General features: G+C 43.3%; 1 protein-coding gene across 11 annotated transcripts in view; it reads right to left on the minus strand.

Moving 5' to 3' along the window:
• Positions 1-787: 787 nt before the first annotated feature.
• Positions 788-23,014, minus strand: part of GPRASP2 (G protein-coupled receptor associated sorting protein 2) — a 92,363-nt gene continuing 70,136 nt past the window's right edge. For 4 of the 11 annotated variants that reach the window (XM_088834040.1, XM_088834035.1, XM_055393905.2 and 1 more), the window contains 3 exons: positions 4,560-4,792; positions 4,302-4,378; positions 788-3,974 (listed from right to left, as the gene is read on the minus strand). In XM_088834040.1, the coding sequence (XP_088690166.1) occupies positions 1,146-3,647 (2,502 nt within the window). In that variant the 5' untranslated portion in view covers positions 3,648-3,974; positions 4,302-4,378; positions 4,560-4,792 and the 3' untranslated portion in view covers positions 788-1,145. The remainder of the gene's footprint in view (positions 3,975-4,301; positions 4,379-4,559; positions 4,793-23,014) is intronic. The other 7 variants (XM_088834038.1, XM_088834037.1, XM_088834032.1 and 4 more) reach the window with 3 other exon arrangements.

Here is a 23,014-nt window from a genome sequence, read left to right on the forward strand (position 1 = left end):
ACTGCTTAGTAGAAAGATCCTTGAACTTGAAATCACAAGAATCAAGCTTTATTTCCTCATATCCTAAACTACTGTTATCTCAAGCCTCTACAAGAAAATAAAGATAACGATGAAATTTTGTCTACCTGATGGCAGGTGGCCATGACAAATAAATGGCTTTATGAATCCAAAAAAAAAGAAATCTATTAATAATTTTCCATAGATGATGTCAGAGCCTTCTTCATGTCACCAGATATAAAAGTACTGGTGTCATTCCATGCCAATAAATAGATCTCTTTTAATAGCTGCATGGTATTTCCTTAATACTTTCCTTGGATTAGGATCACAAAGGAAATCTTATTCCTGACTCTATTTAATTGGTATTCTACTCTATTGTCCTCTCTTCAGGTGGCACTGAGCAGTACCTCTACTTTGAGTTTCAAAATGTGCAGATTTGGCCAACTTAGTTCTCCAAAGTGGCCTCATTCCAACATATCCCTCACTAAACTTGTCTCACCTATTCCAGGAAGACAGGTTATAGCCATGCTACCGGAATAGATTTTTCTAGTTACACACTTTTCTTCACGCCACACTGCTCACTTCCAAGAATGACCCAATGGGTTGTCTCATCCTGCTATTCAGTGACCAATTTGAGTCCCTCTTCTCTGAAGCATTCCTCAAGTACCACAGCCCACAGTAATCCCTTCCTTTTTAAGCTCCAAGAATGGGATTTTCCAAAGAGGATATGTATGTCATACTACGAACTGTCTGTCACCGTGCACGATGTATCTATATCTAGATTTTAAACTGAAGAAGGGTCACTTCTGCCACTTTTCACACAGAACTTTATTTAAAACACTGACTCGAATAGAGAACAATATGTTTAAACAATGAATAGCAGGGTAACTTACACAGGCGGCTCAGTTCACTAGAAGCTCAATACTGAAAAATACAGCAATCTGGACAGCAAGACAAATATCAACAAATTTTTTCAGCACTAATAATCATTTGGCATCCACAAAATGATCCACCTCAAACAAAGAACTGGACAAACTTAACATCAGCATTAAAATATAAGTTACAATATAAAACCAGACTGAAAACCAAAGCACTACTCAGGGTTCTTTGGGAACATAAGGCTGATCAGAGGCAGGTGGATAATGATATTAGCTTTGCTGTTCCACCTCAGGATCACTTTGATTGTTTATCTGGACTTGCAGTTCCTCAGCTAACTTCTCAAATTTATGGAATGCAGAAATAAGCGGCTCAAGACTGAAATCATCATCAATTAAGTCCATTGTTCCATTTTTTATAATATTACTGATATTCTGAAACATTTTAATAACAATTTGAATGTTATCATTTGTCTCTTCTATGTTAAAGAGACCCACAAATATTGACAGAGCCTTGGCACTAAACAGTTTTTTTGCCACCATGGGATTTTCAGACAAATTCAATAGCATTTTCAGAACGTGAAACTTTGTTCTTGCGTTGCCTGTGGTTAATAAGTAAAGAAATCCAGACATATAATTGGAAACCAGTGTGTGATAGTCAGTAGTTGAGGTGAGGTGTCTAAGCATTCTTAACCCAAGCACCTGCTCAGGGGAACCCACACTATGAGCAAGGGTTTCCTCACACACTTGACACACAAATGTCTCAATCATGTTCAGATTTGGGTAAGGTGGAGCCATGTGAATCATATTTTCCAGAAAACTTGTCCTAACTCGGGAGGAGGGATAATTGAGCAAGGTTTCAATAAGTGAGACAACACCTGAATCGCGAATGAAATCACGAGTAAATTGAGAAGCAGCTCTCCTACCCATTGCAATCTTAGATATTTCATGAATAAAAGGATCTCGAGTTTTTTCTATTAATAGGAGGAGTTCTTCAAACTCTTCAGGACCAATTTTAAGCTCACACTGTATGCAGCTGCAGGACCAACTCTCAGGCTGTGCACTCTCCTTGGCCCTAAGATGCTCCCGAATTTCCTCGACTGACCGGTAGGGTGGATCATATTGAAATAGGAACTCAGAGTCAGGCTGATCAGACTGAAGCAAAGATTCCTGCTCTTCCCCTTCTGGGGTAACTTCCACATTCTTGGGCTTTCCCCCAAATAGTTCGGTATATACAGATGCTATTGCTTCTTCAGGAATTCTAATGCGGCTTGGGGATGGGAAGCCAACCCCACGATAAGAACCAGGTTTGAATTCGACAGTGACCTTCTCCTCAGCTACATCTCTGAACCTGGGACTAGCCTTGTACACAGGACGAGGATTTAAGTCAAAGCAGGCCTCATCCCTGTCCCAGAACCAGGACCCAAATATAGCCTCTTCTTCAGACTCAGGTCTGGTCTCTTCTCTGGCCACAGCTCCCAAACTGGACTTTTCCTCAGTCCAGAACAACGACCCACCAATGGCCCCCTCCTCAGCCCCTGCCTCAGATTCACAGATGGCTGAAGCTCCAGCCTCCATACTGGCCTCTTTTTCTGCCCAGAACCAGGACCCAATAATGACTTCCTCCTCAAACCTGGGTTCCTGTTTGACCCTTTCACTGTTATTAACAACTTTCTGGGTCCTGGGCTTCAAAACAGTATTAGGCTCTTCCTTGTCTCTGGGTCTGAATCTACTATTGGCCTCTTTTTCAGGCAAAAACCAAGATTCCTTATAGTACTCATCTTCAGACTCAGATTCAAAAAAGTCCTCTCTTTTTGTCCGGAGTTTGGACCTCATATTTGCCTCATCCCTAACTCTGGACCTGAACAAGTTATTGGTATTTTCTCCAGCCCACAAGCAGAATGGGTTGCCAGACTCCTCCTCAGACCCAGACCAGGAATCAATAAAGGGATCTTGCTTGGATCTGGGCCTAGATCTGGGATTAGGCTGATGTTTGGCCCTGTGCCTAGACCTGGTACTGGCCTCTTCCCTAGGCCATGATCTGATATTGGCCTCTTCTCCAGCCCAAAAAGAAGACATTGTAGAGGTCTCATCTGCTGACCAGAATCCAGACTCACTAGAAGCCTCCTCTCTGGCCTTGGCCCTGGGATAGCACCAAGACCGCATACTAGTTTCCTCCCCAGATCCAAACCAGGGTTGGATTCCTGTCTGAACCTGGGAGCTAGGAAAGGTCTCACTGTCCACACTGACCAGTTCCCTATCCACGGATAGGGCTGTAGGTTTAGTGACTGACCCAGAGTCAGTATTGACCAATGGCCAGGCTACTGCACTGGTTTGGGGCATGCCCTCTGCTTGCAACATTGCCTCAGCCCCAAACTCAGTCTGAGCCCAAGCTTGGGCTTCATCTTTGGGTCTTGCTCCAGGGATTGCCTTGGCTTCAGTCTTAGGACGTGCCCTGCCTACTGCCCTGGCCTCAGTTTTGGGCCTCGCTCCTGCCATTGCCTGGAATTCAGTTTTAGGCCTTGCCCCAGCCATTGGCTGCGACTCCATTCTGGGCCTTGCTCCAGCCATTGTCTGTAACTCAGTTTTAGGCCTTGCCCCAGCCATTGCCTTGGACTCAGTTTTGGACCTTGCCCCAGATGTTGCCTGGTTCCTAACCTTGGGTCTGACCACCATTGGGACTTCATTCTCTCTCTCAGCCCCACCCACAACCTCTTCTCCAGGCTTCTTTTCAGGCTTGGCCTGGGCAATAGGCTCAACTTCAGCCCCAGTCATAGTACAAGTTACAGAAAAGACCCAGTTAAATACCTCAATCCAAGTCTCAGTCTCTACCACAGATCTGTCACAGTTCTGAATCTTCACACTGTGTAATCTCTAGATGATTCAGACAATATATTTGGAAACAAAAGTTAGAGTCAATCACCAGTTCAGCACTCAATCAGCCTCCTTTCCAATCCCAGTCCCAGCCAATATCACAGAGTGCAGAAGCAGCCCAACCAAGCTGGGAGAGGATGGATGGTTCCCCAGGGCAGGGTGCAGACCTGTCGATGGTGATGGTCAGCAGCAATTCCAACACCACCAGAGCTGCCACTGGAAGTCAATCTAGGAAGCAAGAACAACATGGGACATTGAGTCTCTTTCAACTGTGTCACTCCATGCAAAAACTCACACAGAGAGACTGGACCTTAAAAGCTTGGTGGGAAAGTTAGGCTATTAGAAATTCTCTCTGTCATCCTCATTTTACCCAAACATACTCTGTAACTCCAGAGATGCCACATTGCTTTGCTTGCTACAACACACATGCATAAATAGTGTGAAAGTATCTTGGCAATGGGAGAGGCTGAGGAGCCCCAAGACCAGACCCTTAATCACTCTTGGACCTGTGTTGGTCTTTTCTACCTCACCCAAAAGCTGTACCCACTTTCATACCTGCACTAATGTGGCACAATCTTCCTCTTCTTGTTTTGTTCCAGTGGTATTAAGCCTTAAGCAAACAGCAGGCTGTCCTATGGATAAGTAAACATACAGTAAAAATGGAGTCTTGACTGCTTGGTTGACAGGCAGACACCCTGACCCCGGATACAAATATCTCTTTTTGTTTAAGTGTCTAATTTGTCTAATGTTTTCTTTCTCTTGGTCCCTGCTCTCTGGTCTGCTCCTCCCATTCACTGCCCAATCCACACCTACCCAACAATCCTAACACTCCTGCAGGACAGGAAATGGTCAAGGGGTTCTGCAGCAGCATGCAAATTTAAAAGAGAGCAGGAGATGTGAATCAGCGACAGCCAACTAGATGGAAAACACTTGTCAATCTTCCTCTGTAGCTGTCCCCTGCGGTGCTCCTCTTTGCACAAACCTTCAGAAATTTTAGTCTCTTTCTTCTTTCATTCCTTGCAGAAGTAACCAGCCTTAAAGAAGGTCTATGGACAAAAGATGAAAAAGACAGTCAGAAGACCAAGGTAGCAACTAAGAGGCGGGTGGACAGACCAACACCGAGTATTGGAATTCATATACTGTCTTTCAATATTTAGAGTCCTCTTAGTAGAATATTCTCATTTTATTTAGGTCCTGTATTTCAGCAGTCCAGATAAAAAAACAGCATCTCTTGACGTCACATTTTTCGCATTGCTCTCTTCTCCTATTATGAGGATTCACCACTAGGTGCACCACATCCCTTTGCCTTGCGCAGCATAAACTGGGGGAAGGGTGCCCACATATTCTAGAAAACAGGTTGTGCAGTGGTACCTGAATTTATGACTTCTGTCCCACCTTTACCTCCCAGTTCATCTTTTCCACCCCCAATTCTGGATTGCGAAGAGGAAGGAAAGCAAGGGAAGTGTGTAAAAACCTGGTAGACAAGAAATTTCCAAAGTATTCCTGCATGCCTGACCTGCGCTGGTCGCAATCACCCCACCCCGATTCAGATGTCCAGTCAAAGGCTGCTGCCCACCCCCACCCCCCAAACACCTTCAGAAAAACAGGTCTTTTCCTCGTCCCTCGTTTTCCTCAAGCCTCTCTACAGATGCACCCCGTGGCCTGAAATTGCCAGACCTACTGCACAGACAGTAGACTTTGGCATCAAAAAGGCGACTGTGGGAAAGGACAGCACCGGGCACGAGGGGTTCGACAGGCCCCTTGGCAGAATCATAGCCCAGGCTGCTCCCGTCCCGGCTCCGGCGGCCTCCTCGGAGCGCGCCCCCGGGCTCCCTCCGCCATTTCGGCCGTAGCAGCTTCCCGCACAGCCCTCTCCCCGCACAGGCACCGTCGAGGGCGGGGCACAGGCACCCGGAAAGCCCGCCAGGGACTGTCCACGCCGCACGCCTCCCCAGCATCCGAGGGAGCCCCTGCGGCCAAGACCCGGGCCCGGCCGGCGCCGGTCGCCGTTGTCTCAGGGCCAGGGGTCCCCCGGCGCTGCGCATCTCTTTAAGGATCCCGCTCCGACCCGCTCGCCTCCCCGCCCTCAGGTTGCCAGGGGCAGGCTGTGCGTCGGTCGTCGCCCCGCGACACCTCCACTTGCCTTCGCAGGCGCAGGGTCGCAGCTCTTCTCTCTCTTCCCACCGCTCGCCTTGCGGGCGGAATGGAAAAGAGGCGTCCCCACCTCCCGCGCCGCTGCGCCAAACCGGGTAGGGGCGGCGCAGGCTGCGGCACTGACGGCTCGCGGCGAGGGTGTCGAGAAGAGGGGCGGAGGGATACGGCACGAATGGGCTCGACGCCCCCTCCCAGGCCCACCGTAGTTCCGACCCACAAGGGGCGGGGCCGGGAGGAACGCCAGCCTGAGGGGCGGGGCCACGCCAGCCCTCCGCTGCCCGCTGTGGGCTGAGCACCCCACGCTTCTGGCCCTGCAGCGTAGCGGGGTCGCGGGCCGGGGCTGGGAGGGTCGCGAGGGGTCGCACCGCAGGGGGCAGCGGATGGATACAGGCTGCCCCGCAGTGTGTGTGTCTGTGTGTGAACCTGCAGACTGTTCGGTGTCCGCGCCCTCCCCTCCCCCATCGCGCCGGCCATCCTTCTTGGGCGCGGGTGGCTGGGGGCTGCTTTCGCCTTCGGGGCCGCGGGCTGGAGCAAAGTGGGCGGGGCGCCCGTGGAGGCCGAGCCCCTGCCCCTCTTCTAGGGAAGGCAGCCCCTGATCGACCGCTGGCTGAGGAGACAAACCACTTGTCTGCGCCAGTGTCGTCATTCTTTCTGCCACACTGCTGTTCTCGGTCGCTGTGGTGGCACTCTTTGCCAATTCACTGTCCCCACAGTTGCCCAGGAAAGAGGACCTTTCCCTGACAGGACCCGCACCTGCTCAGACAATCCTGCTTCTCACCCCACAGCCGGGGGTCAGGCACCATGTAGGGGCAGTCCTGCCTCCTCTTCCTGGCTTCTGTCTGTCAGGTCATCTCTTGCAGGGGATTCCAAGGGCTCATCTTCTTTGGCAGGGTGGGAATACGCCAAGGATTAGAGCCAACTGAGATCTCACACACTTGCCATACACAGCAATCTACTTCCCCCAGCCATTGTTTGGAGAAGGCCCCACCAGGCACCCACTTCCCCAAGGCAGAAATCTGCTGGTTCTTGAATCCTCTGATTCCTGCACTTCTACATCCTTCTTGTAGTCTCCATCCCCTTCATTTGTGCTCTGTTGGGCAAAGAGCAACCGTAGTTGAGAACATCTCTGGTTGAGCATAAACCTGTTGGTACTGTTGCCCATTTTAAAACCCAAGTAAATGGCACCCTCGCTTTGGTAGGATGAATAAAAGTCCCCCCAAAACGTCCATGTCCTGTTCTCCAGAACCTGTAAATATATGATGTTACCTTGCACAGGAGAATTAAGGTCGCAGATGGAATTAAGATTGCTAATCAGCTGAATGTAAAGAAAGATTACACTGCTTTATCTTGGCCAATGCCATGGAAGGCTACTTTAAATGTGGAAGAAGCAGGCAGAAGATTTAGTGTCACAGTGAAGTTGCATGCAAGATGCCACCAGTGGATAGGATGTCGCTGGTTTTGAAGAAGGAAGCCAGAGGCCAAGGCCCACATGCAGACCCAGAAGGTAGAAAAGGCAAGGAGCCAGATTCCTCTAGGACCTCTTGGAAGAATGAAGTCCTCCTATCACCCTTATTTCAGAACAGTAAAACCCTTTCCTATGTGCAACCTTCAGTATTTTTATTTTTTGCTTTTTTTTTAAGCCAGCAATATTGTGATAATTTGTTACAGCAGCAGTAGGAATGGAATTCAATCACCATCCTGACTGTCCATTCCTCTTCACTCAAACTGGGCTTCATGCCCTGGGAGGATCAATTTGGAGGCTCATCTCTCACCACTCACCACTATAACCACCCTCTTAAGAACCTTCTCTCTTTGCTAAAGGAGAGGGATTTTGCAATCCTCTGAGGTTCATCTTGGAGAATGTCCCTATTTACTGAAAATCACTGATGCTTACCAGAATGAAAAGGGAAACTTATTCTTACCATGAATTTTCATATATTTACCTATCAGCTTTTACTTGTTATTACATACTTATCATTGGGGTCACAAAGAGTCAGACATGATAACTGTACAATATTTATATGACAGAAAAAAATCTAGAGACAATTCTATACTGTATCTAGAGACAACAGATGTCAGTTGTAACAGGAAAGACTTTCACTGTGCTCTTTCAATGGCCTTAGCTGATTGTGGATTATGTTTTCTTTGTTCCAAAGTATACTCTGTCTTGAGTGAATGCCAGGCTTAAAGAAGGGAGTCTGAGCTCTGCCGAGATCTGTGGGTGTATGTGAATCTCTCTGCATCTCTGAACTGTTCTTTCTCCTTCAAGTGGCTGGTGCCTTGCGTTCATTCAACAAATATATATATGAGCAACTACTTTGTCCTCAGCACAACAAAAAAGAAGTCTCCACTCCCATGGAGGTAACCTTTACTTGCAGTTTCATTCTTATTAATTTTCTAAAAATTTACAGATTTATCCAAAGTCATATTAGCAATCCTATGTGGTAATTCTGGACATAATGAAATCTTGATTTCAAGATACTGACAGAGGAGTGAATTTACTACTAGCTGACAGATTATACTGTGAGATTTTGAAAAGTCTGTTAGACATTTTATTGTTAATTCATTTAGAGAACAGACAGTACAACTCATTAACATTTATTGAACCGAGGAAAGTCCTATTTTAAACATTTTGTGTATTAAATCACAAAAATATTGGACAGTATGAACTATTATTGAAATAAACAATTACTTTCATGTTAGATGTGAGGAAACCAGCTTGGATGAATTGTTTCATCTTTAAAGTCAAAGGGAAAAAGAAAAGCTTTAATTATTAAAAGAATGTCTGACTGGTAAGTAGTATTTATTTCATCCTAAATGAAATGATACATTGGATCATCAAAAAAGCAAGAGAATTCCAGAAAAACATCTACGTCTGCTTCATTGATTACACTACAGCCCTTGACTGTGTGGATCACAACAAACTGTGGAAAATTCTTAAGAAGATGGGAATACCAGACCACCTTACCTGCCTCCTGCGACACCTGTATGCAGGTCAAGCAACAGACATGGAACAAAGGACTGGTTCAAAATTGGGAAAGGAGTACATCAAGGCTGTTAATTGTCACCCTGCTTATTTAACTTATATGCAGAGTACAACATGAAAAGTGCCAGGCTGGATGAAGCACAAGCTGGAACCAAGATTCCTGGTTCAGTTCAGTTCAGTCGCTCAGTCATGTCCGACCCTCCACGACCCCATGAATCACAGCACGCCAGGCCTCCCTGTCCATCACCAATTCCTGGAGTTCACTCACACTCATGTCCACAGAGTCGGTGATGCCATCCAGCCATCTCATTCTCCGTCGTCCCCTTCTCCTCCCGCCCCCAACCTTTCCCAGCATCAGAGTCTTTTCCAGTGAGTCAACTCATCACACGAGGTGGCCAAAATACTGCAGTTTCAGCTTTAGCATCAGTCCTTCCAATGAACATCCAGGATTGATCTCCTTTAGAATGGACTGGTTAGATCTCCTTGCAGGTTTTAGAAAAGGCAGAGGCACCAGAGATCAAACTGCCAACATCTGCTGGATCATGGAGAAAGCAAGAGAGTTCCAGAAAAACATCTATTTCTGCTTTATCGACTATGCCAAAGCCTTTGACTGTGTGGATCACAATAAATTGTGGAAAATTCTGAAAGAGATGGGAACAACAGACCACCTGACCTGCCTCTTGAGAAACCTGTATGCAGGTCAGGAAGCAACAGTCAGAACTGTACATGGAACAACAGACTGGTTCCAAATAGGAAAAGGAGTACGTCAAGGCTGTATATTGTCACCTTGCTTATTTAACTTATATGCAGAGTACATCATGAGGAACGCTGGGCTGGAAGAAGCGCAAGCTGGAATCAAGATTGCTGGGAGAAATATCAATAACCTCAGATATGCAGATGACACTACCCTTATGGCAGAAAGTGAAGAGGAACTCAAAAGCCTCTTGATGAAAGTGAAAGAGGAGAGTGAAAAGGTTGGCTTGAAGCTCAACATTCAGAAAACAAAGATCATGGAATCTTGTCCCATCACTTCATGGGAAATAGATGGAAAAACAGTGGAAACAGTGTCAGATTTTATTTTTTGGGGCTCCAAAATCACTGCAGATGCTGATTGCAGCCATGAAATTAAAAGACGCTTACTCCTTGGAAGGAAAGTTATGACCAACCTTGATAGTATATTAAAAAGCAGAGACATTACCTTGCCAACAAAGGTCCGTCTAGTCAAGGCTATGGTTTTTTCCGTGGTCATGTATGGGTGTGAGAGTTGGACTGTGAATAAAGCTGATCGCTGAAGAATTGATGCTTTTGAACTGTGGTGTTGGAGAAGATTCCTGGTAGAAACATCAATAACCTCAGATATGCAGATGACACCACCCTGATGGCAAAAAGCAAAGAGGAACTAAAGAGCCTCTTGATGAAGGTGAAAGAGGAGAGTTAAAAAGCTGTCTTAAAACTCTACATTCGGAAAACTAAGAACATGGCATCCGGTCCCATCACTTCATGGCAACTAGATGGGGAAACAATGGAAACAGTGACAGACTTTATATTCTTGGGCACCAAAATCACTGCAGGTGGCTATTGCAGCCATGAAATTAGAAGATGCTTGCTCCTTAAACTTCCCTGGTGGCTCATAGGTTAAAGTGTCTTCTGAAATGCAGGAAACCTGGGTTCAATCCCTGGGTCGGGAAGATCCCCTGGAGAAGGAAATGGCAACCCACTCCAGTATTCTTGCCTGGAGAATCCCATGGAGGGAGGAGCCTGGTAGGCTACAGTCCACAGGGTTGCAAAGAGTCGGACACGACTGAGCTACTTCACTTTCACTTTCTTGCCCCTTGGAAGACAAGCTATGACAAATCTAGGCAGTGTATTGAAAAGCAGAGACATCACTTTGCCAGCAAACCTCCATATAGTCATATCTATGGTTTTTCCAGTAGTCATGTATGGATGTGAGAGTTGGACCATAAAGAAGTCTGAGCACCAAAGAATTGACGCTTTTGAACTGTGGTGTTGGAGAAGACTCTTGAGAGTCACTTGGACTGCAATGAGATCAAACCAGTCAATCCTAAAGGAAATCAACCCTGAATAGTCATTGGAAGGACTGATGTTGAAGCTGAAGCTCCAATACTTTGGCCACCTGAATCGAAGAGCCCAACTCATTAGAAAAGACCCTGATGCTGGGAAAGATTGAAGACAGGAGGAGAAGGGGACGACAGAGGACAAGATGGTTGAATGGCATCACTGACTCAATGGCCATGAGTTTGAGCAAGCTCCAGGAGATGGTGAAGAACAGGGAAGCCTGGTATGCTACAGTCCCTGAGGTTGCAAAGAGTCAGACACCACTGAGCTACTGAACAATAACAAAATGGATTCCAGTCTAATAAATTCTGATGGCCAAAGTTCCACTCCCCTATGCCTCCACCAGACCTGTGTAACCCTGACTTGCCTCTTATATCTAAATCTTGGAACCAAATAAATAACCCCCAAGCATTAAGCCCAGGATACAGACACAGCTGCGCTACATCATACCTACGGTTCTGCCCCAACCCCTCCTCCTACATACTTATGTACATGAACTTTCACAGGAGCATATTCCTTGCCTATGCAACATATATGATCTACGCCTCTTCCCTCTTACTCACCATGGACATAGACTTGTTTTTGTCTAGTACGCTTAACTTATTTTCTTTTTTAAAAAAATTATTTCATTTATTTATTGGCTATGCTGGGTCTTCATTGCTATGTGGGCTTTTCTCCAGTTGTGGCAATCGAGGGCTACTCTCTAGTTGTGATGCACGGGCTTCTCATTGCAGTAGCTTTTCTGTTGCTAAGCACAGGCTCTAGGGTGTACTGGCTTTAATACTTGTGGTTCCTGGGGTCTAAAGGACAGGCTCAATAGTTGTGACGCGTGGGTTTAGTTGCTCTGTGGTTCATGGGATCTTCTGAGACTAGGGATTGAACCTATGTCTCCTGCATTGGCAGGCGGATTCTTGACCACTGAGCCACAAGAGAAGTCCTATTTTCTGTTGTTTTAATTTGCAATTTCATAAGGTCCTCTGATGTTGACCATCTTTACATATGCTAATTTGTATATTTTATTTGTCAATCATCTGGTCAGATCATTCACCCCCTTTTAAAATGGCATTGATTGCTTTCTTATTACTAAATGTAAAGACTTTTTTGTATATTTTGGATACTAGTCTTGTATTAAATTCTGTTTTGCAACACTTTTCTTCTCAGTCTCCACTTCTCTTCATCCTATTAACAGAGTATTTTGCAGAGAAGATTTATCTTTAATTAAGTTCAACTTATCAATATTTTATTTCATGGATCACATTTTTGATGTTTTATCTACAAAGTCCTTGCCAAACACAAAGTTACCTAGATCTTTTACTATGTTGTCTTCCAGGAGTTTTACAGTTTTGTCTTTTGTATGTAAGTCTATGATCCATTTTAAGTTAATAATAGTGAAAGATGTAATTTATGAGTATAGATTTTCTTTTGCAGATGACCAATCATTCTATTAGGCTGGTGCAAAAGTAATTGTAGTTTTTGCATTGTTGACATTTGCCTTTGATATTGGAATACATTATTAAATGTGGTTATGTTATACATCATTTAATGCACATTACTCTGTGTTTTCTTGCCAATGGCATTGCCAATGACATTACTTGCTGTTTATTTAATATTAATTTTAGACTATGGAAATGATGTTACACAAAAAGCAAATTTGAGAGATTTTATTCCAGTTCAAAATGGGTCATAAAGCAGTGAGACAACCTGCAACATCAACAATGCATTTGGCCCAGGAATTGCTAACGAGCATCCAACACAGCAGTGGTTCAAGAAGTTTTCCAAAGGAGACAAGAACCTTGAAGATGAGGAGCTCAGTGGCCAGCCGTCAGAAGTTGACAACAACCGAGAGCAATCATCAGAACTGATCCTGTTATAACTACACAAGAAGCTGCCGAAGAACTCAACATCAACCATTCTATGGTCATTTGGCATTTGAAGCAAATTGGAAAGGTGAAAAAGCTTGATAAGTGGGTGCCTCATGAGCTGACCAAAAATTTATAAAATCATTGTTTCGAACTGTCCTCTTCTCTTATTCTATGCAACATCAAACCATTTATCAATCGGGTAGACTGTGACATGCTATGAAAAGTGGATGGTATACAACAACCAGTGACGACAGCTCAGTGGTTGGAAGACACTCCAAAACACTTCCCAAAGTCAAACCTGCACCAAAAAAAAGATCATGGTCACTGTTTGGTGGTCTGCTGGCAGTCTGAACCACTACGGCTTTCTGAATCCTGGCAAAACCATTACATCTGAGAATTATGCTTAGCAAATTGATGAGATGCGCTAAAAACTGCAATGCCTGCAGCCAGCACTGGTCAACAGAAAGGGCCCAATTCTTCTCCATAACATCGCCCAACCACACTTCGCACGACTAATGCTTCAAAAGTTGAATGAATTGGGCTATGAAGTTTTACCTCATCTGCCATATTCACCTGACCTCTCACCAACCAACTACCACATCTTCAGGCTTTTTGGAGGGAAAAAGCTTCCACAATCAGCAGGATGCAGAATATGCTTTCCAGGATGTCATCAAATCCCAAATAATGAATTTTTATGCTAAAGGAATAAACAAACTTGTTTCTCGTCAGCAAAAATTTGTTTACTGTAATAGTTCCTATTTTGATTAATAAAGATGTGTCTGAGCCTAGTTATTGTTGTCGTTCAGTTATTCAGTTGTGCCCAACTTTTTGCAACTCTCTGGACTGCAGAATGCAAGGCTTCCCTGTCTTTCACTATCTCCCAGACTTTGCTCAAACTCATGTCCACTGAGTTGATGATGCCATCCAACGATGTCATCCTCAGTCGCCTTCTCCTCCTGCCCTCAATCCTTCCCAGCATCAGGGTCTTTTCCATTGAGTTGAATTTTCGCAACAGGTGGTCAAAGTACTGGAGCTTCAACTTCAGCATCAGTCCTTCCAATGACTATTCAGGGTTGATTTCCTTTAGGATTGACTGGTTTAATCTCATTGCTGTCTAAAGAACTCTCAAGAGTCTTCTACAGCAGCACAGTTAGAAAGCATCGATTCTTTGGGGTTCAGCCTTCCTTATGGTCCAACTGACATCCACACATGACCACTGGAAAAACAATAGCCTTGACTATATGGATCTTTGTGGGTGAAGTGATGTCTCTGCTTTTTAACAACTGTCTAGGTTTGTCACAGCTTTTCTTCCAAGGAGTAAGTGTCTTTTTATTTCATGACTGCAGTCACCATCCACATTGATTTTGGAGAGCAAGTAAATAAAGTCTGACACTGTTTCCACTGTTTCCCCACCTATTTGCCATGAAGTGAGGGAACCAGATGCCATGATCTTTGTTGTCTGAATGTTGAGCTTTAAGCCAACATTTTCCCTCTGCTCTTCCACTTTCATCAAGAGACTCTTTAGTTCTTCTTCACTTTCTGCCATAAGGGTGGTGTTATCTGCATATCTGAGGTTATTGATATTTCTCCCAGCAATCTTGATTCCAGCTTGTGCTTCTGCCAGCCCAGCATTCCTCATGATGTACTCTGCATATTAAGTTAAATAAGCAGGGTGACAATATACAGCCTTGACATACTCCTTTTCCTATTTGGAACCAGTCTGTTGTTCCATGTCTAGTTCTAACAGTTGCTTCCTGACCTGCATATAGATTTCTCAACAGGCAGGTTAGGTACTCTGGTATTCCCATCTCTTTCAGAATTTTCCACAGTTTATTGTGATCCACACAGTCAAAGGCTTTGACTTAGTCAATAAAACAGAAATACATGTTTTTCTGGAAATCTCTTGCTTTTTCGATAATCCAGCGGATGTTGGCAATTTGATATCTGGTTGCTCTGCCTTTTCTAAAACCAGCTTGAACATCTGGAAATTCACGGTTCACATATTTTTGAAGCCTGGCTTGGAGAATTTTGAGCATTACTTTACTAGTGTGGGAGATGAGTGCAATTGTGTGGTAGTTTGAGCATTCTTTGGCATTGCCGTTCTTAGGGATTCGATTGAAAACTGACCTTTTCCAGTCCTGTGGCCACTGCTGAGTTTTCCAAATTTGCTGGCATATTGAGTGCAGCACTTTCACAGCATCATCTTTCAGGGTTTGAAATAGCTCAACTGGAATTCCATCACCTCCACTAGTTTTGTTTGTAGTGATGCTTCCTAAGGCCCACTTGACTTCACATTCCAGGATGTCTGGCTCTAGGTGCGTGATCACACCATCGTGATCATCTGGGTCGTGAAGATCTATTTTGTATAGTTCTTCTGTGTATTCTTGCCACCTCTTCTTAATATCTTCTGCTTCTGTTAGGTCCATACATTTCTGTCCTTTATTGAGCCCATCTTTGCATGAATTGTTCCCTTGGTGTCTCTAATTTTCTTGCTGCTACTGCTGCTGCTAAGTCACTTCAGTCGTGTCCGACTCTGTGTGACCCCATAGGCGGAAGCCCACCAGGCTCCCCCGTCCCTGGGATTCTCCAGGCAAGAACACTGGAGTGGGTTGCCATTTCATTCTCCAATGTGTGAAAGTGAAAAGTGAAAGTGAAGTCGCTCAGTCGTGTCTGACCCTTAGCGACCCCACGGACTGCAGCCTACCAGGCTCCTCCATCCATGGGATGTTCTAGGCAAGAGTACTGGAGTGGCTTGCCATTGCCTTCTCCGTAATTTTCTTGAAGAAATCTCTAATCTTTCCCATTGTATTGTTTTCCTCTTTCTTTGCACTGATCACTGAGGAGGGCTTTCTTTCCTCTCCTTGCTGTTCTTTGGAACTCTGCATTCAAATAGGTATCTTTCCTTTTCTCCTTTGCTTTTTGCTTCTCTTCTTCTCGCAGCTATTTGTAAGGCCTCCTCAGACAGCCATTTTTCTTTTTTGCATTTCTTTTTCTTGGGGATGGTCTTGATCCCTGTCTCCTGTGCAATGTTATGAACCTCCGTCCTTAGTTCATCAGGCACTCTATTAGAACTAGTCCCTTAAATCTATTTCTTACTTACACTGTATAATTGTAAGGGATCTGATTTAGGTCATACCGGAATATTCTAGTGGTTGTCCCTACTTTCTTCAATTTAAGTCTGCATTTTGTGAATAGGAGTTGATGATCTGAGCCATAGTCATCTTCCTGTCTTCTTTCTGCCGACTGTAGAGAGCTTCTCCATCTTTGGCTGCAAAGAATATAATCAATCTGATATCAATATTGACCACATGGTGATATCCACGTGTAGAGTCTTCTCTTTTGTTGTTGGAAGAGGGTGTTTGCTATGACCAGTGTGTTCTCTTGGCAAAACTCTATTAGCCTTTGCCCTGCTTCATTTCATGCTCCAAGGCCAAATTTGCCTGTTACTCCAGGTGTTTCTTGACTTGCTACTTTTTATTATAGCCCCCTCTAATGAAAAGGACATCTTTTTGGGCTGTTAGTTCTAAAAGGTCTTATAGGTCTTCATAGAACCGTTCAACTTCAGCTTCTTCAGCAATACTGGTTGGGGCACAGACTTATATGACCGTAGTATTGAATGGTTTGCCTTGGAAATGAACAGAGATCATTCTGTCGCTTTTGAGATTCCATTAAAGTACTGCATTTCAGACTCTTATTGACTATAATGGATACTCCAAATCTTCTAAGGGATTCTTGACCACAGTAGTAGATATAATGGTCATCTGAGTTAAATTCACCCATTCCAGTCCATTTTAGTTCGCTGATTCCTAGCATGTCTACGTTCACTCTTGTCATCTCCTGTTTGACCACTTCCAACCTGCCTTGATTCATGGACCTAACAATTCAGGTTTCTACGCAATGCTCTTCACAGAGTCCCACCTAGCTTCCATCACCAGTCACATCCACATCTGAGGGTTGTTTTTGCTTTGGCTCTGTCTCTTCATTCTTTCTGGAGTTATTTCTCCATTGATCTCCAGTAGCATATTGGGCACCTACAGACCTGGGGAGTTGATCTTTCAGTGTCCTATCTTTTTTCCTTTTCATACTGTTCATGGGTTCTCAATGCAAGAATAATAACAGAACTCCTTCTTTTGAAGGAGGTCACCATTATCTTCATTACCTCCACCATAGTTTGGCCCCAGGTAAATAGCAGGGGAGGAGGCCTTACAAATAGCTGAGAAAAGAAGAGAAGCAAAAAGCAAAGGAGAAAAGGAAAGATATATCCATTTGAATGCAGAGTTCCAAAGAACAGCAAGGAGAGATAAGAAAGCCTTCCTCAGTGATCAGTGCAAAGAAATAGAGGAAAACAATACAATGGGAAAGACTAGAGATCTCTACAAGAATATTAGATATACCAAGGAAACATTTCAAGCAGGTGGGCTCAATAAAGGACAGAAATGGTATGGACCTAACAGAATCAGAAGATACTAAGAAGAGGTGGCAAGAATACACAGAAGAACTGTACAAAAAAATCTTCATGAGACAGATGATCACAATGGTGTGATCACGCACCTAGAGTCAGACATCCTGGAACGTGAAGTCAAGTGGGCCTTAGGAAGCATCACAACGAAGAAAGCTAGTGGAGGTGATGGAATTCCAGTTGAGCTATTTCAAATCCTGAAATATGATGCTCTGAAAGTGCTGCACTCAATATGTCAGCAAATTTGGAAAACTCAGCAGTGGCCACAGGACTGGAAAAAGTCAGTTTTCATTCGAATCCCTAATAAAGGCAATGCCAAAGAATGCTCAAACTACCACACAACTGCACTCATCTCATACGCTAGTAAAGTAATGCTCAAAATTCTCCAAGCCAGGCTTCAAAAATATGTGAACCATGAAATTCCAAATGTACAAGCGGGTTTTAGAAAAGGCAGAGGAACCAGATATCAAATTGCCAACATCTGCTGGATAATCAAAAAATTAAGAGAATTCCAGAAAAACATATATTTCTGCTTTATTGACTAAGTCAAAGCCCTTGACTGTGTGGATCAGAATAAACTGGAAAATTCTGAAAGAGATGGGAATACCAGAGTACCTAACCTGCCTGTTGAGAAATCTGTATGCAGGTCAGGAAGCAACAGTTAGAACTAGACATGGAACAACAGACTGTTTCCATATAAGAAACGGAGTAGGTCAAGGCTGTATATTGTCACCCTGCTTACTTAACTTATATGCAGAGTACATCAAGAGAAACACCAGGCTGGCAGAAGCACAAGCTGGAATCAAGACTGCTGGGAGAAATATCAATAACCTCAGATATGCAGATGATACTTCACTTATGGCAGAAAGTGAAGAACTAAAGAGCCTCTTGATGAAATTGAAAGAGGAGAGTGAAAAGGTTGGCTTAAAGCTCAACATTCAGACAACAAAGATCATGGCATCTGGTCCCCTCACTTCATGGCAAATAGATGGAGAAAGAGTGGAAACAATGGCAGACTTTATTTTTTTGGGCTCCAAAATCACTGCAGATGGTGACTACAGCCATGAAATAAAAAGACGCTTACTCCTTGGAAGAAAAGTAATGACCAACCTAGACAGCATATTAAAAAGCAGAGACATTACTTTGTCAACAAAGGTCTGTCTAGTTAAGGCTATGGTTTTTCCAGTAGCCATGTATGGATGTGAGAGTTGGAGTATAAAGAAAGCTGAGTGCCGTAAAACTGATGCTTTTGAACAGTGGTGTTGAAGAGGACTCTTGAGAGTCCCTTGGACTGCAAGGAGGTCCAACCAGTCCATCCTAAAGGAAATCAGTCCTGAATGTTCATTGGAAGAACTGATGTTGAAGCTGAAGCCCCAATACTTTGGCCACCCGATGCGAAGAGCTTACTCATTTGAAAAGACCCTGATGCTGGGAAAGACTGATGGCGGGAGGAGAAGGGGACGACTGAGGATGAGATGGTTGGATGGCATCACCGCCTCAATGGATATGAATTTGCATAAACTTGGGGAGTTGGTGATGCACAGGGAGGCCTGGCGTGCTGCAGTTCATGGGGTTACAAAGAGTCAGACACAACTGTGAGACTGAACTGAGCTGAACTGAAATAGCAGGGAGGGAACACAGCTCCAACAATCAACAGAAAATTCGATTAAAGATTTACTGAGCATGGCCCCACCCATGAGAACAAGACCCAGGATGTAAGGATTGTTAAATATTTGAAAATCAATCAATGTGATCCACCATGTTAAGATATTCAAAGATAAAAACCATGATTATTTCAAAAGATACAGAGAAAGGCTTTGACAAAATTCAACACCCATTTATGACAAAAACTCTCCAGAAAGCAGGCATAGAAGTAACATACCTCTACATAATAAAAGCCATATACAACAAACACACAGCATTATCCTCAATGGTGAAAAATTGAAAGCATTTCCTCTAAAATCAATAACAGGACTACAGTGCCCACACTCAACACTACTATTCAACATAGTTTTGGAAGTCCTAGCTACAGCATTCATAGAAGAAAAATAAATGAAAAGAAACAAGATTGGAAAAGAAGAAGTAATACTCTCACTGTTTGCAGATGACATGATCCTGTACATAGAGAACCCTAAAGATACCGACAGAAAATTAATAGAGCTGTTCAATAAATGTAGTAAGTTTCAGGATAAAAAGTTAATACACAGAAATCCTTTGCATTCCTATACACTAACAATGAAATAACAGAAAGAGAAATTAAAGAAGCAATCCCATTTACCATTGCATCAAAAAGAATTGAATAGATAGGAATAAACTTACCTAAATAAACAAAAGATCTATATATAGAAATCTAAAACACTGATGAAAGAAATCAATGATGACACAAATAGATGGAGAAATATACCATGTTCATGGATTGGAAGAATCGACTTAGTGAAAATGAGTGTACTACCCAAAGCGATCTATAGATTCAATGCAATCCCTATCAGCTACCAATGATATGTTTCACAGAACTAGAACAAATAATTTCACAATTTGTATGGAAACACTAAAAACCTCAAATAGCAAAAGCAATCTTTAGAAAGAAGAATGGAACTGGAGGAATCAACCCTCATGACTTCAGACTTTACTCCAAAGCTAAAGTCATCAAGACAGCATGGGACTGGCACGAAGACAGAAATATAGATCAATGGAACAAAACAGAAAGCCCAGAAATAAATCCGCGCACCGATGGACACCTTATCTTTGACAAAGGAGGCAAAGCTATACAATGGAAGAAAAACAATCTCTTTACCAAGTGGTGCTGGATAAACTGGTCAAGCACCTCTAAAACAATGAAACTAGAACACTTTCTAACACCATACCCCAAAATAAACAAAATGGATTATAGATCTAAATGTAAGACCATAAACTATAAAACTCTTAGAGGAAAACATAGGCAGAACCCTCTCTGACATAAATCACAGCAAGATCCTCTAGGACCCACCTCCCAGAGTAATGGAAATAAAACCAAAAATAAACAAATGGGACCGAATTAAACTTACTTGATTTTACACAATGTGGAGACTAAAAGCAAGGTGAAAATACAGCCCTCAGAATGGGAGAAAATAATAGCAAATGAAGTAATTGACAAAGAATTAATCTCCAAAATATACAACCAGTTCATGCAGTTCAGTAGCAGAAAAATGAGCAACCCAATCAAAAAGTGGGCAAAAGAACAGATATTTCTTCAAAGAAGACATAGAGCTAATAAACACATGAAAAGATGCTCAACATCACTCATTATTAGAGAAATGCAAATCAAAACTACAATGAGGTATCATCTTACACAGTCAGAATGGCCACCATCAAAAAGTCTACAAACAATAAGTGCTGGAGATGGTGTGGAGTAAAGGGAACTCTCTTATGTTGTTGGTGGGAATGCAACCTGGTACAGCCACTATTGAGAACAATGTGGCGATTCCTTTAAAAACTGGGAATAGAACTGCCATACGACCCAGCAGTTCCACTGACTGGCATACACACTGAGGAAACCAGAATTGAGAGACACATGTACCCCAATGTTCACTGCAGCACTATTTACAACAGCTAGGACATGGAAGCAACCTAGATGTCCATTGGCTGAGAATGGATAAGAAACCTGTGGTACATATACAGAATGGAATATTACTCAATAAAAAGGAATGCATTTGAGTCAGTTCTAATGAGGTGGATGAAACTGGAGCCTATTATACAGAGTGAAGTAAATCAGAAAGAGAAAGACAAATACTGTATATTAATGCATATATATGGAATTTAGAAAGATGGTAATGACAATGCTATATGCAAGGCAGCAAAAGCAACACATATGTAAGGAACAGACTTTTGGACTCTGTGGGAGAAGGTGAGGGTGGGATGATTTGAGAGAACAGCATTAAAACATATATATTACCATATGTAAAATAGATGACCAGTGCAAGTTTGATGCATGAAGCAGGGCACTCAAAGCAGGTGCTCTGGGACAACCAAAAGGGATGAGGTGGGGAGGGAAGAAGGTGGGGCATTCAGGATGGGAGGACACATGTGCACCTGTGGCTGATTCATGTTGATGTATGGAAAAACCATCACGATATTGTAAAGTAATTATCCTGCAATTAAAATAAATTGATTAAAAAATAATACAAAATATACAAACAACTCATGTGCCCAATACCAGAATAACAGACACCCCAATCAAAAAGCAGGTAAAAGAACTAAACAGACATTTATCCAAAGAGGACATAAAGATGGCTAATAAACACATGAAAAGATGCTCAACATCACTCATTATTAGAGAAATGCAAATCAGAACAACAATGAGGTATCTTACACCAGTCAGAATGGCCATCATCAAAATGTCTACAAACAATAAATGCTGGAGAGAATGTGGAGAAAAGGCAAGCCTCTTACACTGTTGTTGGGAATGCAAATTGGTACAGGCATTGTGGAAAAGTGTGGAGATTCCTTAAAAAACTGGGAATAGAACTGCCATACAACCCAGTAATCCCACTGCTAGGCATACACCCTGAAGAAATCAGATTGAAAAAGACACATGCACCCTAATGTTCATTTCAACACTATTTATAATAGCTAGGACATGGAAGCAACCTAGCGATATCTACCAGCAGAACAAAGGATAAGGGAGTTGTGGTACATACAGAATGGAATATTACTCAGCTATAAAAAGGAGTGCATTTGAGTCAGTTCTAATGAGATGGATGAAACTGGAACCTATTATATAGAATGAAGTAAGACAAAGAAAGACAAATACTGTACGCTGCTGCTAAATTGCTTCAGTCATGTCTGACTCTGTGTGACCCCATGGACTGCAGCCCACCAGGCTCCTCCGTCCTTGGGATTTTCCAGGCAAGAGTACTGGAGTGGGGTGCCATTGCCTTCTCTGAAATACTGTATGCTGCTGCTGCTGCTGCTAAGTCACTTCAGTCATGTCAGACTCTGTGTGACCCCATAGATGGAAGCCCACCAAGCTCCGCCATCCCTGGGATTCTCCAGGCAAGAACACTGGAGTGGGTTGCCATTTCCTTCTCCAATGTGTGAAAATGAAAAGTGAAAGTGAAGTCGCTCAGTCGTGTCCGACCCTTAGCGACCCCATGGACTGCAGCCTACCAGGCTCCTCTATCCATGGGCTTTTCTAGGCAAGAGTACTGGAGTGGCTTGCCATTGCCTTCTCCGGAAATACTGTATGTTAATGCATATATATGGAATTTAGAAAGACAGTAACAGTGATCCTACATGTAGGGCAGCAAAGGAGATACAGACGTAAACAGACTTTTGGACTCAGTGGGAGAAGGCAAGGGTGGGATGATTTGAGAGAATAGCATGGAAACATGTATTTTACCATATGTAAAAGAGATGCCAGTGCAAGTTCAATGCATGAAGAGGGTTCCCAAAGCCGGTGGTCTGGGACAATCCAGAGGGATTTGGTGGGGAGGAAGGTGGGAGGGGGGGTTCAGGATAGTGGGCACACATGTATACCTGTGGCTGATTCATGTCAATGTATGGCAAAAACCATCACAATATTGTAATTATTCTCCAATGAAAATAAATTAATTTTATATGCAGATATTCTAAACAAAATGCTAGCAAACTGAATTCAATAGTACATGGAAAGGATTATATTCCATGATCAAGTGAGATTTATATCTGCAATGAAAGCATGGTTCATCATATACAAATCAACAAATGAGATACA

Source organism: Moschus berezovskii, chromosome X, assembly GCF_049115385.1.
Source record: "Moschus berezovskii isolate FMDL1 chromosome X, NW_MosBer_1.0, whole genome shotgun sequence".
NCBI classification, from domain to species: Eukaryota; Metazoa; Chordata; class Mammalia; order Artiodactyla; family Moschidae; genus Moschus; species Moschus berezovskii.